Raw genomic sequence first — 17136 nt, 5'->3', positions numbered from 1 at the left:
AAATTCTGTCAGATTTCTTTGAAATTTTAGTCCTGCCAGAAACTTATGTGATCAATAAAATGACATAGTAAAGTTGAATTTTCTTGAACTATAAGCAAGCATAGAGGATCAAATAAAAAGCAATTGTCCTGTGTAATGATACATTTATCACAAGGGAAAGAAAGTCATTACGAATGTGACTTAAATCTTTGAAATTGTTTCATTTCCCATGGATGTAACAAGTATCTGAATTTCTAAAATTCCAGGCTGTATGTTAATAAGATATTCTAAAATCTATATACAAAAAGATGAACTGAAAATACACCCCGATTTAGGCTTTGAATCTGGTTACATATACTCTTCTGATTCCCATCATTCTGATTCACCACTCTCAGAATATGAAACCCAGGGAATTCCAGTCAGTATGTAGACAGACAAGCCCCAGGACTGATCAACAGCTAAAACCCAGGTAATATCACACTTTTGGTTTGAATTTTCCATAAGAATGAAGATAAGAAAACTGCATTGTTGAGGAAGTGGGTCTCATGGTCTAGCTTGAAAAACCACAAGAGAAGTCAAAGTAAAGTTTAAAAATGACTGTTCTAAAAAGTGATATTGAATTTATACCTTTTTCAAGTAAAATATCAAAGAGCTCCTTTATTTCCAGATGTTCATAGTTTTGGCAATAATCGAAGTCATTTGTCAGTCATTTTAATATAAAATGTTTCAATTTCTTTAAAAGTGGTTTCTTTAGAATGCTGTAGGTCTGTTTTTATTATCTAAAGCATCAGATGAAATGAATATGGTATTATATAATCAATGTGGATGTTGATCAGCAGATATGAGGACCAACTGGACTGTGAGAATGGCCATGTCATTACGTATCTTCTAGGATTCAGGTCACCTGATGCTTGTGAACTTTCTGGTGTTATAAGACCTAGCCTGACTCTGTTGAAACCTTTTTAGAGTTTCTAAGAGATATCAGTACCTATTAAACTTAGACTCCATCCTCATCCCCTTCTTGACACTTTTGTAACTCTAGTGAGTTTTCAAATCACTGATATTCAATCAATGAAGTCAATTACATTCTTTAACACCACAGAAAACATCTGTGAGTTACTCCATACTGCAAAGCTGTAACTTTTTGGCTTAAGTTTCTAAGTTACTCCAGCACAAGTGATCAGATCTCAGAAAAAGAATGCAATCAGAAATTGCAAATATGTATTAGAAGTGATCAAATATGTATTAAGAGTGATCAAGGCTAAAATCTTTGGGCGTCAGTTATGGTAAAGATACCACAATAACTCCAATTTCGAATCACAGTGAAGTCTTGCCTTTGAAAGCATAAAGGTACTTCATTTAGGCTTGGTATTTTATCCAGTGACAATGACTAAACTGTCTTTGAGAATAAGAAGTATACGACATTTTAAAGTTATACTGTGAAGTTATATTTGAGGAAAAAAAAAGGGATTCATAACTCCTTTTAAAAAACATACGTTCCTGTCGTACTTCTGAGGATATCAGTTTTCCACCTGCTAATTTGGGGTTTGTAACTCCAAGCTAAATGTGAGGGGTATTTTATGACTTTGTTTTTTCTGCCTGCTTCAAGGCAATACCTCTGAAATTTGGAACAGGAAACCTATTTTGATAGCCTGTTTATAAAAAAGTTAGAGTGACTGTACTTCACACAGTTTCAAAAATTTCCTGACAGGTATGCTGGATTATGCAGGAAACTGTGTGGTAAGGGTTTACAGGTATAAATTTAGTATCACTTACATAGTCTACATAGAAGAAGTAATTTGCTGAAAATCTCTTTCTGGGATTTCAGTTCTAGTGAAGTCCACATATAATTCACCAATTTCAGATGGGGGAAAGGGAAGAAGGAAGATCTAGTGTATTCCATTAATTTAGGAAAAAGAAGTATTCTTTTAGTTGCAGTTTGCATATAATTGGACATGAATTGATGTCAGTTTTTCTAATATCATGTTATAAAGCCACATTAAAATAATTTGAATATGCTTAATTATATAATTTCACCCTTCATCACCCTTAGAACTTGTGGCTAACCTAGTATTTTTACTAACCAGGACTGTTGCTCTAACATAGCAGGTGTTGAATAAAGGTTTGTTGGAAAAAAAAAGTGGATATTTAATAATTTTTTTTCTTTTTGGTACCAGGGATTGAACTCAGGGGCACTCGACCACTAAGCCACATCCCCAGCTCTATTTGTGTGTGTGTGTGTGTGTTTTACTTAGGGACAGGGTCTTACTGAGTTGCTTAGTGCCTCACTTTTGCTGAGTCTGGCTTTGAACTCGCAATCTTCCTGCCTCAGCCTCCTGAGCCACTGGGATTACAGGCATGTGCCATCACGCCTGGCTTAATAAACTCTGAATATCAAGACCAAAGAATTATAAACTTGTTGAAAATATATTACAAATTCCAAAAAACAATTTATCAATTTATAGGAAATAAATCATGATATATTTTTCTGCTTAATGAAAACCAGATTTTGCCTAGAAGTCATCTGCTATAGTGTAAAATTTCAAAGGACATAAAAACAATCTCTTTGCTTCTTGATTAATTTGTGACCAGTGTTTATACAACTCTCAGTTTTGGGGGTGGACACCTAGAGTATGGGTGTTACTGTGCCATATATGTATCACTTGAAGAAATAATAATTTCCCATTTTATATGTGGCTGGAACAATTAGAAAAATATATAACTGCATCACAAAGAAAACACAGACTTTCAACAAGTAACTATATTATTCAATCAGCAAAAGATATGTGACAGATGGGTTTTACCTATGTCTTAATGATTAGTGATTAAGAGATGAGAAAAACTTAAGTAAAATTTTCTTTGACTTCCTTCTCCAAAAGGAAATCAAGCATGACAAAGGAAATGCAAGCTACTCCAACCACTTGACTTACAAATCAGTTTGACCTGGATTATAACTGGAAATTAAGCCCCATTTGAGGGTAGAAGGCTGGAGTTAAAACAACAGGGTGTGGAGCAGGAAGCTTTGCGATTGAAAGTGAATGAGTAAGGGCTGTGTGTCAAAAAGACTCTCATTTGGTTAGGTATACTATGGGGTCATACAACAGCTGCAGGTCAGGTTATTGTGTGATGGTGCAAGGACCTTAAGTATCCCAACTGGCTGCATCCAACTTGATCCCCCCTTCTAAAAGTTTAGAATAACCATAGCACTTTCCTGGTATGTGGGCAGTTTTTATTGAATAGAATGACTATTACTCGGGAAAAATTTTCAGACGGAACACTGTGCTCCCTTTCTTTGAAGGGAAGTAACAATGAAATGATTCCATCATTAGTAGTATTTGCAACTTTGACCTAATATTTTCAAACAGTTTTTAAATTATTATTTCAAGATCATAAAACCTTATCAGATTTTAGGGTTGGAAAACTGAGTACTCATTACTGGCCCTTGCTTAAAATCTGTCATTCTCTAGTGTGTGGTAAGCTTGTGTTTGGTGGGTGAGTGTGAGTGTGTGACTTAGGTATAATATATGGGAGTTATTATTATTTTTTAAATATATAACCTGCGTACATATTACATAGGTTTATGTGTGGAACATATTTAGGGGTTGCTTAAGTACATGGAAATTCAAAACAGAAATTGTCATGGTTGGAGGGCTAAGTCTTGGTAGGGCAGTTACTTTGTACACCAATTGAACAGACAGAAGAAAAAAGCTGTTTCTTGTAGGCATCATTCGGGAACAAAGCTACAAAACAGAGACCCAGCCAAACATAAAAAGGTAACTCTTTGCTGGGCTTAATGGCACATACCTATAATCCCAGTGACTAGGGAGGCTGAGTCAGGAATACACGCAGTTCAAGGCCAGCATCAGCAACTTAGTGAGTCCCTCAGAAATTTGCGAGACCCTTTCTCAAACTAAAAAAAAATTAAAAGGGCTGGGTATATAGCTCAGGTTTCAATCCCCAGTACCAAGCAAAAACCCAAAAACCCAAAAACCTTCTTGTGAAAATGAAACTGAACTGAAGGTAAAATATCTATCTATTCAGAAATAGGACTATCATCCTACCCTTCAACTCTGCCCCAGTCAGAGCTGGTTTTTCCTTACTCTCCCATATTCTAGTGCTTAAAGAATAACCTCAGAGTGCTTCACATGTAGCACTTCCAGAGCTTGTAACTGTCCCGTAAACATGGAACACATAATTCGTTCATGTGTTTGTATGAAGAAACAATAGCCTCTTGTCATTTTCTCTTTGGGCCTGTGCTCTTTAGATTGTATCAGTAGGGGGAAAAGAAATTGAAGATCAAGCAATAAAAAACTATAACCTTGCAGATAACTCAGGATATAATATCAAGATTTGAGCACCCCCATCCCATCTGATTAGCCCTGGTTAATCATTCAAAAGGAACCTCCCTGTCCTCATTACTGCTAACTACGCCAGGACAAACCCAAAGCTCCTTAATGATAATGGTTGTAAATGGCCCAGTGGTGGGGTAGGGAAGGGGCAGGAACCAACTGCACTGTGGAAGAGCTGCCAAGTAAACATGTTTTCCCCACATCCAGTTCTCATAGAAAATTTTCCATTTGGAGGACTTTCTCTAAATCAAGCATTTTTTTAAGTTCAATTAAATAATATTTTAAGAAACTGAGTTCTACAATATATTTATATCCATATTTCTAAATACTAAAGTCTAAAAGACATAAAAATAAGTAGTGATGCAGTCACTGGATAACAAGGCATGTCCATATTTCAAATAGTCATAAATCATGTGAAATGATATAACAATAGAAGGTCAAAAATATGAAAGAGGTTTAGCATAATCATATTGCATTGGGGGGAAAAAAAAAGCAGAACACGCTATTTAGTTACCTAAATTGATTTACAGGAAAAGGGTTTCCTAGAAGTCCTCCGATGAACCAAGTGCAGATAATCTGCAGGTGGGGAGTGCATGTCTTATTTCTATCTATTCCCTTGAATAAGAGAATATGAGGTAATCAGAGAGTAGGCAATGCATTCTGGACTGTTTTGCTAAGTGTCCCAGGCAAGTCAAATCAAAATGCTTCAGAAAAGTAAGGCCTAGTTGAGTATTTGGGTAGAGGCCCCCCTTCAATCAGCTAGTCGCTAAGTGGAAGTCCCATTGTACACTTATTGTGTAGAGATGGATGGATCACACTGTAGAAAAGGCTGGTAGCTGAGGCTGTCTCTTCCACCTTTCCTCAGCCTCCACTGCATTTACCAAGTTAGGTCCTCAGAGTGGTGAAGGAAAATAAGCCATTTTCCTTCATAAGTATCATTGGATGATTCCTCTACATTAACTTTATGAACCTTTGAATACTTACAGATCTTTGTTTTATTTTTAATTAATTTTTTTTTCTTTTCAAAGAGTTCTCAGTCCCCACCCCACACGAGGGACCGTGAAGGGGCACTAAAGTGCATTTTGATGTAGGGGATGGTGGAGTTTAAAGGTGCTGTCCAAGCTAAGAAACAAGATGATGCTGTTTAGAAAAGAAAGGCAATTCCTTCTACCTCCGTCTTGGGAGTCAGCTGAGGGAGGGTAGTGAACTGGACCCTCACCAGAGGATTGTCCTAACTCTGAACTTTAAACTGTGTAAGGACCTGCACATATAGACTCATTTATTTGTCCAAAATAGCAAAAATAGGCCTATTTCACCCTTAAGAAAGTATCTGCAAATCTGATGAGTCAGGATCATAAAAACGTGAGTGGATTCCAGATGCAATCCACGTGGGCATGCTCTGTGGTGCTAGCTATGCATCTTCAGCTTGAATGAACATGCTGCTGTTCCTTTTCATCAAAACATGACTTCTGAACTACCATAAATAAAATACACAGGAAACAAATCTTTTTCTTACAATAATTACTTTTAACATTAAAAAGTCACCATCATCTTCAGATATATCGAAAATTAGGACTCTAAATCTTATTATTTTCCAGTCTTAGTTAACAATCTTGCACAGGCCCGATAATCCAAAACTTGGAGCTCTGTTCTGCACAGCTTGGCAGGTTTCACACAGTTTGACAGGTAGGCAACTGTGAGATATGCATTTTTAAAATTTAGCATTTTCTATCAAAACAGTCTGAAATCTTTTAAAATCCCATAGTGACTGTATTTGTGCAATGCCACAGTCGTGTAGCTAGAAAGGAGAAAACAAAATACAGTCTGGAAGATTAATCACAGTCCAAGTTTTCTTGGTCTTCAGTTTAAACAAGGATGAGCCCAGGAAATCCAATTAAATACAGTTCCTTAAATAGGAGAAGAGTTGGTCCTGGAATAGAATAATTTAAGCTCTACTAAACAGGGACAGTCTCAACCACGGGAGATTTGATACACTCTTCGTGCAATCTGCTCTTTTCTGCAAGGCTCAAAGAATTTTCAGCAGGATGCTCTGAAAGGTGACTGTCACCATTCAATGTGGGGACAAACCCTTCCTGGGAAGGGCCTTTCAAGTATGAGTGAAATTCCACTTGAGGATGATTGGACCTGTGTTCGGGATATAAGCTATTGCAGGGCACCCCGCTATCATTTTCGGAAGAGGAGCAGCAAACGATTACAGAGGGGTTGGCAGCTGGGTAGTGGGAGGCACCGTAGGCCTCTTCCGCTTGTCGGGCATAGTCAACAAATTGCTCTGGGGTCATGGTGTAAGGCACCAGCGAAAGGGTACCGTTTTTGACAGTATCTCGTTCCGAATAGTTCTCAGAGATCTGGCTAGCAGTTCCTGGAATGTGGCTATCTATTTGGTAATACAGAGTTGAAGAGTTGGCATAAAAAGAAGCATTTTTGGCGTGGCTTTCGTGAACAGCAGTGCCATCGGAATAACAAAGGACTGAAGGAAGAGGGACAACTTCAGCGTGAGTGCCCAGACCTTCCACGAAGCTGTCTCCTTTATCATCATCGTCGTCGTCCTCCTCCTCCTCCTCTTCCTCCTCCTCCTCATCTGACTCGCTTGGTGCCAGGCTTTGTGTGCTGGAATCGGTGACCCCACTGCAAAAGCTGCTCCCATCCTCCTCCTCTTCATCCTCCTCCGCTTGGCAATCTAATTCCTCCGCAGACTGCAGGTGCAGCACCGCAGCCTGAGGTTCAGTTTCAATCTCAAAATTTTCTGCGATAGAATATTCTACGGAGTGAGCAACAGGGCCCATGGAACTACTGTGAGCACTTATCTCACCGTGGCAGCCGTTCAGAGTGGGGATTTGCTGCTCTCGGTTTTTCTCGAGTTCAAGTTTCATTATTGTGTGCAAAAAGTGAGTCCGGACACGGATAGGATTAAATTCAATTCTACCTGCTGTGTTACTACAACCTTCTTTAGTGCAGCCACACGGGAAAGACATACGATCCACCTTGGAAGGAAGAACACAGATTAGCACCATGGAACTATTACAAGCCAAATAAAAATTTAGTTCCTTCCAGGAACCCCTTTGAATTAAGTAATCCACTTAATTCCACTATGCCAGAGCAAATAATAATAAAACTGCAAATAGAAATGAAAAGGGGAAATGAAGGCTTAAATCATAAGAGTTAAGTAGTTTTTAAACCTATATTCAAGATAAAAGTAGACTTTGGGTATATGTGAGCATTTTTATTTCACTGACCCTGTCACCTCCAGTGCCTCTCCTTTTCCTACTTTTCTTTTCTCTTTCTGCCTTTAATTTTGCTTTCATTTTTTCAATACTTCTAACCTTCCTATAATCTCCCTTTTCTTCTGCTGGATTCCAGGTCTCCTGTCCAATTTTAAACACACAAACTTACAGTACTTCTTCCTACCTGACATTTTTAATCTAACCTACACAATGTTCCTCATCCTACCTGTACTCTTTTCCCTTTGCTTATTGTGAAATGAACTTCTCTCCCAAAGATGTCCAGATTGACACCACTCAGCATCATGCAAGGTTATAATTCACTCTTGATAGTTCAACTTGGCCCACAGGTGAATGTGCCTGTACTGCAGAGTTTCAATGGGTATGTACACACACTGGCAAACTTGCTTAGGTATGGTCTCCCCCTTTCCTTCCCACTATACTAGATGACAAGCTTCTTAAGGGAAGGGGATGAACATCACATCAGTATCTCAGAACTACTTGAGTGATAGGCTCTAAGGAAAGAGTGATTGCATTTACCAAGGATTTTGGACTGACATCTTCACCCACAAGGTCAAGTGGAATTCTGGGAAACCCACAGGTACACCTAAGATACTTACCAACCATCTTATATTCTACAAATCTACCTGTATGCAGACCAAAGTACAGACAAGAGAAAGTTTGCCCTGCTTCCCCCCTTATCCAAATACAGGAATATCCTGTGCTACAGAGGAGATTGTCTGCTCAGTGCAGTTATCTTGTTCCCACTAAAAAGTAGTAGCAAATGTCAGAGGCAGAATCTGTAGCCATTTTCTTATGACTCTCTTTTTTCTGTGAGTTCATCTTAAGCAATATTCAGCTAAGGGGAACTGTTCTCGTTCACTTTCAGGAATGACTCTATTGAAAAAACGGTTTCTGCATAAAATAATGCACCTAATTAATTGCAGAGCATCAATGATGTTAGAGATGGATGGGGACCGGGGAATCATTTAGTTCAGGAGTTGATAAGCCTTTTCTCCTCTTTTAATTAGTTTTAACCTTTAAGTTTTTAAAAGTGTAGTCAACTAAGTGAGAATGGTAGGGGGCATTTTTCAACACTTCTATAAACTCAAATTTTAGGCTCTTCTTGGGAGTAAAGCAGGCTTTTCACTGTGTTTACAAGGATATTCCCAAGTTGAAAAAAAAAAAAAAAAAAAAAAAAAACACCAAAATTCTCTTTCCAGGTTTCCCCCCTGTATTCTTCTAGCCAATTTTGCAGCATAAGGACACTGGACGCGTTTGTTTTTTTTTTTAAACTAAAGAAATCTTAGCAACTCAGAGTACCTGCAATAACTCCCCACTCCCCAAAAGGGCAAGAGTGTAAATATTTTAGCCTTCTTGTTCATATGGTCTCTGTGCTACTACTTAGCTCTGCTGCAGAAGCATGAAATTAGTCACAAATAATAGGTAAACAAACAAAATGGCAGTGTGCCAATAAAACTTTGTTTACAAAACATGTGGTTAGTTGGATTTGGTCTGTGAGTAGATAAGATGGCCAACCTGACCTAGTCCAGCCCATTCATTTTAAAGATGAAGAAACAGCACACAAAGTTCACCTGCTTGGACAATTTCATATAATTGGCAAATAGCAAAGACAGGAGTGCAATTTAGGTTTTTAGATCCCAGTCTAGTAATGCTTGCGCTAGTCCATACCGCCTGTAATCTATCATCACTTCACACCACAGGCATTGATCAGAAAATACAAACTCTAATGTCAATAATTTCCAGAATAAGCTGTTGTAACCAATGAATCCAAGCTGCCCTTTGGGTTGCCTTTCACATTATATTTCACATATATAAGCACTTTATGAACATCCTTGAATTCACATTTCTCACTCCCTGAATTACACATCTTGCCTTTCTACAAGTTTTCCTCTCCACATGGGAAACGCTATTTGCAACACTACTTCTTTATGGGGTGGTGTATCATGCTTTGTCTTTGGATGCTCCGACATCCACACCCTTACCTGACACTTAATGCCTGCCAGGCTGCAGGTACATGTTTCTGGATCACAGAACACTCTGCAGTCACAGCCACAGTCCTCCCGTGACAGGCGGATGGCTCGCAGCTCATGCTTTTCTTCCACATCAATCTTCTTCACCCCAGAGGCTCGCAGCAGGGCTCTTCGTTTTTTTGTTGGTAGGGGTTGTAGAAAGAAGTACTCGTCTACTTCTGTGTTGTCCAAATCAATATCATCATCGGAAATGTCATCCACTGTAAGAGTGCTAGCTTCCTCAGATTCTACCGTGCCATTCTTAGTCATCTAGAAACACAAGGAAGTACATAAAGAGAAATAGCTCAAGAGGGTCCAAAGTCCCCACCTCAGCACTTGGTGAGAACCAGTTGGTATATATCATCATGCCCCTGTAACCATATTGTGTGCGTGAGTTCAATCATTGCTTTTATTTTTCTCCTTAGGAGAAGTCACAACAAGGAAAACCAAGGCATGGAAACTATGGGCTTTTAAAAATGTACTGGTCACAAAAGATGGATAATTGGAACTCTCAATCTCCTACAGTTAGTAGATACTGTTAGAGCTTGAGTCAGAATGTTGTGAAAAAGACCAAAGGTTCCAGATGCTGTCCTTAGACTCAGTTCAAAATGGGTAGCTCTGATGTCAGAATAAGCATGTCCTGGTTCAGAGATGACAGCATCTTAGTGGAAGCCATCACCAACTTAAGTCAGCAAACATCTTGTCCTTGAGATAATCACTCTGACTTTTGGACTTCAGCAAAACCATGTACGCAGGAAACAAAGTTGTGCTGTGTTATGCTATTGGGATTATAAACATGATTATCCTAGAGAACATTCCAAGGATGAAGACTTGATATGAAGTAATCACTCAGGTCAGTGCACTCATAGAGGACAGTGCTTACGAGCTGACCACTGAAACAAAAAGCCAGGCCCCCAAAGGAGTTCAGGTGAACCTTTGCCCAAAGACATACCTTCTGCATAATAGCTCATGTGGACAGCCAAGCCTCAAATACCCAGGAGTTTTCTACTGCTATTTATATTTCTTTTCTAAATTAATCTCATCCATCAGTAAGTCCTGAATCAGTATTTCATTTCTGACTATTATACCACCACATATTGTTTCCTTCATAAAAAAATATTTAGAAAGGAAAGTTTACTCTGAATATCAACACGATATTTATTCTTAGGAGCAGAAAAAAATGCAGAAAATCCGTAAGAGATAAAGCATGGAAGAACTAAATGGAGAAGCTATTTGGGTTCTTTAATTTTAAAAAATTTATTACTTTCTAAATTTCATTCATTATAACTATTACCATACCTAGTAATCTTAACAGTTCATTCATTAATAGTTAAAATACTCTGGTGCCATTAGACACCATTCTCTCATCCTCATAGGGAAATGTCCAATAATATTTAATACTGTAAAAAATCCTCAAGATGGACAACTGTGAATGTATTAAAGAACAAATAGAATATTGAACTTTGCTGTCTGGTAGAGAAATTTTCACCAAGGAATCACCACAGTATCAAGTGCATATTCAAATACATTACTAAGAGTCCCTGAGATGTATTTTCAAAAACTACTGAATTATATTTCAGAGTTTAAATCTATAATCTTACAAAGGTGGACATTCCCCTTTACTGGGCTATGTTTCTTGGTATGATCCTCAGTTCATTTCTTCCCTTGGCAATTTCTTTGTATACATGTGTATTGGTTAAACTGTGACATTCATTACGAGGATGTTACTTGGATTGGTGGTGGTTATCACTTTTGTTAATTCTTACTAACAAGTTGCACATTTCTATGTGTAAGATCCGATTTTCTAAGAAATTCAAGTGTATAATTGCCTCACATGCTCAATCTTCTGTGACAGGCAAAGCTGCATGAACAAGTAGAGAGTGTTCCCTTTCCCATCTTGTCACTTTGTGGCAATAGATTTATTTTAATTAATTCTTGGCTTGCTTATGTGAACCTCAGCAAGCTTCTGAGTCCATGGCACATGTAGACACTCAGCACTTGGCTAGTATGACTCATTTTAATACTTCCTCCCCACTTCATCTCCATGTTCTACAATATTTAGGCTTCCTGGTATAATTGGTAATATTATAACACCAGTGAGATCTCCAACTTATATCAATGGGTTTAGATGTACAAAATAATAATGGTTGTTATCAGACAACACATAAAATCTAAAAATCAAGAAAAAGTAAGATTTTAGTGACTATGTAAAAGCACGAAAAATTTTAAGGCAACATAAACAACCAATTGGCGTCTAAGAACTAAGAAACAAACATGTATCTTAAATAGACGACATATACAGTTTACTCCAAATATAACTGTCTTTAGAAATAAAATCTGCATCTCTCATTTACACATTCTAGAATTATAATTATTCACTTATTGTAATTTCATTTTAAAATACAGATTCAAGTAAGAATCTAAAAGTCCTTCACATATAGCTACAAACTGTTTTCCCTCTTGTTCAATAACCTATAAGGGTTTAAATCTAGAGTTTTAGAATCGCACATTAGTGTTGAAGTGCTCTGGCAAGGTTTTCTGCTCAACTCTTCAGCATCATTTCTTATGAAGACTGAGAATATTCTACTTCAGACTGGTCAATTGGCTTATCTTCCTCTTGTCATGGTTCCTGGTTGGTGTTGCCTTTGAGACTTTCTCTACTATGCCCTTGCATAGACAGATTGTGCCCACTGGTTTCTTTAAAACCCAGGCCCAAACTATGGAGTTTAAATGCTCTTTAATATTGGAGTACTAAAATGTTATTTCCTAATGTATCTTCCCATATGGGAGCAATAGGACAAAAAGTCAAAGAGTTCCCTATTCTCGTCTACCAATTCACACCTGTTATGCTCTCAAGATCTGGTGTAAAGGAATTCAGGGAGTCTTCCAGGATTGACTTAACTACTCATGCCAGCTTCCATGTCCATCTCCACGCATAAGAACATTCATGTTGAACAACATTTGTTCTCTCCTGGCATGAATGCTACCTTTAAATGTATTTTTCCAATCTCAAAATAGAATAATTAAAATTTCAGATTTTAGTTCATCAAAAGCAGCCTCCTTATTTTATGCATCAATGAAGCTCAGAGTCATTTTGCTCTCTTCAGGACATACTTATAGAACATAATTCCCTGTATCCTATTTCAATATGCTTCTCCCTACATCTCGTAAATTATAAGTTTCTTATGGTACCTAACACAATGCTGGGAGTCTAACATTGAATCAAACACAATGTGTCTAAAAAGCTATTCCATCTATAAAATAACATACCTTGTAACCTGTACTTTCAAATGCATACCCATTTTTGAGGTAGAAATCTTCAATCTAGGACTTGGACCATTTCTCACTTTGTGTTCTTTCTCCAAAAATAATGTTCAAAGAAAATTAGTAAAAAATGTGGTTTAGGGCACTATCAAATAATCTTGGCCTTTAAATCTGCTTTTGTTTCTACATATATATGCATATGAAAGAAAGAAAAATTGGAGGTAGAGGTGAAAGAGGTGACAGAAACAGGTATGAGACATAATAATATTAATAACAGTTTTGAGTCTGTGTGCCAGAAACTGTTCTAAATACTTTACATGATTAGCTCATTTAGCAACACAAAAATCTCATGTGATATATACTATCATTATATCCATTTAACTGATGAGGAAACAGAGGCACAGGAATGCTAAATAACATGCCCAACATCACAAGTAGAGAGAGTACGTTAAGTCATGATCTAAGACATTTGACTTTAGAGCTTGCGCTCCTAACACTATCATATGTATATGTATACATATATAATTATGTATTCTTTTATATAATTAATATTTATTGAATAGCTGAATAGCCTTTAATGATTATTTTGTATCAGTCACTAGGTATGTGGTATATATGACAGAGACCTTAATTTTAATGGACTCGAATAATGAGTCAAGGAATCTGGAAATCTTAAACCAGTTCATAAGGATTTCCTAGCTTAGGGAGAACACAGCATTTGAGAGTATGTATGATGGGCACCTACAGGTAGGGCTGGCAGTGGAGTGAAAAGGGAAAACTTCCATAGGAAGCTTAAATCTGAAGGTGGACTGGCAGTTAGATGAACAGCAGAGAGAGATGGTATCACTCCCTGAGCAACAAGGAGGCCTGCTGTGCAGCGGAACATGATGCATTTATTGACCTACAAAGCATACAGATGATTGGACTTGGGTGGAATCATTCTCTTTCTTGGTCCATAAAGAAAGAACTAGAAAGAAAGAGTAGCTCCTGTTCATCTGTCTTTAGCCACTGAAAGGTGATAAGTAATAACTTGACTCATGATTTGATCTAATGATCTTTATCTCATATTTTTCCTATATGTGTATTTGTTTACCTGTATTGCACAGTGAGGATCTTAAGGTGTGTGTGTGTGTGTGTGTGTGTGTGTGTGTGTGTGTGTGTGTTGCCTTGATCCAAAGATAACATTGAACATGAGACTTGGTTCTTGGGCTACTGGGTAAAATTGCCTAGCCTCCCTCCACATATTAAATTACTATAACTTGCTTTAGACAGATATAATTCAAACATCTTACTTGTGTAAAATTATACCCACTGATAAGCATGAGAAAGCAATTTTTGAAACCCAAAAGAGTACACAGTACACAGTTTTTCACAGGCATACACACCTAAGGAATAGGATTTATTATTGTAAGTTTCAGTGGGATGACTCCAAGACTATCATTAAGTGCTCCCAAATAACCAATTCAATGCAAAATGATTACTGAGAGGGTAACAATACTGAAAATGTAGATTGGCTAAAATGCTAAATAAGGAAACAAAACAAAACATGAAAATAGATCCAATTCATCTCAGCAGTGAAGTTGTATATTTAGTAGTAAAATCTCCTGCTACTTAAAAAAATTATGAGCACATGTAAAAATGAGAGTGGTAATAAGAATGTGCAAAATGAATTCAGTTCCACAAACACTGATTACTGCCTATTGTAACAAAGGTGATGCTGTTGAAGAAGACCTGAGCCACCACATGTTGAATACCAAGTGCTAAGCTTCATACTTTGTATAAATCATCTCACCTAATTTGTACAACAATCTTATGAAGTATATTTTTGTAGTTGGGAAAACTGGAGCATGGGGAAGGTAATTTACCAAAGTCTACCTTGAGTACCTAATTCATGATGGTACTGAACATCAAGCTAAGGCTTATTTAGCTTCAAAGCATGAGGTTGGTTGGCAAGATCATTTTGGGATAAAAAAGTCTTAAGAGTTACAGTAGAAAATCTAGATGGAAGTAAAACAGTATTAGGTTCCAGCCACATTCCCAAAGCCTATCTCAGTGCACGGGGTAGGAGATAAAGAGTAGTGCACGTTTCCTTAGAATTAGCTCAGTCAGAAATAAAAGGTATGATTCAGTCACACAGAACAAGAGCTCAAAAGAGGGGAAAAAAGGGCAAGCTGAAGAAATGGCACCTCATCAGTCAACATTTGCTTTGGGTACTTATCTTTTGATCATGTGGACGTGGTTTTACTAATCGAGATGGTGTCAGGAGAAGCTGGCCAAAGTTGACTGAAATAATATGCTATTCTTTTCATTTTCTCACCCAATTCATTAATTTTGAATTGCATTTAACTGGTATTACTCATTCCTTAACTTTGCCATAATACATTAGTCAATTTCATGTATAATTCCCCTATCATCCTATGAACATATTGAGAACGGAGATGGTCTGTCTTGCTCACTAATGTATCTCTGGTACATTGATAATTGCCAGTCTCATAGTGATCGGTTAACAAATATTTTGGAATGAATGAATTTTCTTAATCATTACACTATACTGCCAGGTTCTGTACTAGGTACCAAGATTTATAAAAGCATGACAGTTCTACCATCTAAGGAACTTCCAGTGTGCTTGGGAGATCATGTAACAGATATGACCTAGTGTAGCAAGAGCATCAAAATATATGTGCAGGTTATAGAAGTAGCAAGGAGGAAGAGAGAATTAGATTTAAAAAAAAAAAAAAAAAAAAAGAAGACTATGAGCAAAGACACAAAGCAGAATTATTTACTTTCTATTCTGATTCCATAGTCTCTTTCAAGGAAGAAAACATTCAAGCCAGAAATGGGAGACGAGACATGTCAGGAAGGATTTAAATCAAAAATCAGGTGGAGAGACAATGAAAGCACACTCAGCTGTTTTATATAAGAATCCCCAGTCCCAGACAATTTAGCTTTAGAACAATGGAGAAGCTTGAAGTTATGATTGCTCAGCCTAACATCTGTGAAGACTCATGGGGAAAGGAATTAAACGATGATCAAAATGGCAATGAATTGTTTAAAAAAAAAAAAAAAGCTAATTCTGGATAACAATATTCTAGAAAGAATTATTTAAACAGATGGTTTCAGTACATGGACTAGAGGAAAGCAGTGAATACGAAACTATTGTCTGGGTTCACTGCAGAGAAAATATCCATTTTGAAAATGAACTTCATGCAGAACCTCAACATATAAAAGATAAAAGTAGGAATGAGGTACACAGAGTCCTGCGCCTGCTGACCTGTTCCCTGATTTCAGACCTCATGAATCACAGTTGGAAAATCAGTGCTTTGGTACTGAGAATTTCTTATTCTTATCTCTGAGACAAAAATCTAGTCCTGAGAATTTCTCACTTCTGAGTTCTGACAAAATTTTGTTTGCTCTTCTCATTGAAAGATGAATTAAACTGATTAATAAGAGTATGGTTGGATGTATGAAGTTTTGGTTAGTTCAACAGTGAAAATACCTCTAACATGAGTGACGCTCCTCCTGTTTTACACCACCACTGAGGTCAGGAATAAGGGATGTGGCAGCTTTATATCCTATCAGTACCAGTGGCCCATCTTGGCAGAGATTTTCAGTAGAGGTCATAGTGGGTTGATGTAGGAAATCTTCTTTTCCTCTTGAGGATCACTACTCTGACAGTATATCCCAAACTTGACCCTGTCTTATGAAATACAGTTTTAAATCTATAACCTGGATGAGGACCTAAAAGGCAAGCTTATCACACATGCAGATGACAATATCATGTTCATTAAAGTTAAATTTTAAAAAACCTATTTATTGCTGTCTACTCTCCAGCACTAAAGAGGGTTCTAGCCCTGGAGGTTTTATGAGATTTTAATTACATCATAATGCAAACTTGGTTTAAAAGAAGAGAGCTTTGTTTATTCATTGTTTTTGTTTGTTTGCTTGTTGTTTTATTTTTTTGTTTGTTTGGCTTTTTTGCTTACTACCAGCTTAATATAAACAAACAAACTCATCAAGCTACCAAAAACTACTGTAACCTTAGTTATATCCATGGAAAGAGCATCTACAACTTGGAATAATGTAACACATTCCTGTGCACTGGATGGATCCCATCCAGGGTACCAGATCAAGTACCTTATTATGAGGTAGACATTAATAAATACCACTGTATCCAGAGGAGGAAAACCAGGGCAACAAAGAAACTGAAAATTATGCCCTAAAGGATAAATGGAAAGAATAAGGGATGCTTTATTCTACAGAAGAGAAACACAC

At 37.3% G+C, this 17136-nt stretch overlaps 1 protein-coding gene across 1 annotated transcript in view; it reads right to left on the bottom strand.

Annotated features, from left to right (window-relative positions):
• Positions 1–4695: 4695 nt before the first annotated feature.
• Positions 4696–17136, bottom strand: part of Csrnp3 (cysteine and serine rich nuclear protein 3) — a 183238-nt gene continuing 170797 nt past the window's right edge. Inside the window, exons 6-7 of the mRNA XM_047545890.1 lie at positions 9574–9870; positions 4696–7330 (exon numbers count right to left, since the gene is read on the bottom strand). Coding sequence (XP_047401846.1) covers positions 6284–7330; positions 9574–9870 — 1344 coding nt within the window. The 3' untranslated portion in view covers positions 4696–6283. The remainder of the gene's footprint in view (positions 7331–9573; positions 9871–17136) is intronic.

The sequence above is a fragment of the Sciurus carolinensis genome, chromosome 3 (genome assembly GCF_902686445.1).
Source record: "Sciurus carolinensis chromosome 3, mSciCar1.2, whole genome shotgun sequence".
Taxonomy (NCBI): Eukaryota; Metazoa; Chordata; class Mammalia; order Rodentia; family Sciuridae; genus Sciurus; species Sciurus carolinensis.
This window is presented reverse-complemented; position numbering and strand designations above follow the sequence as displayed.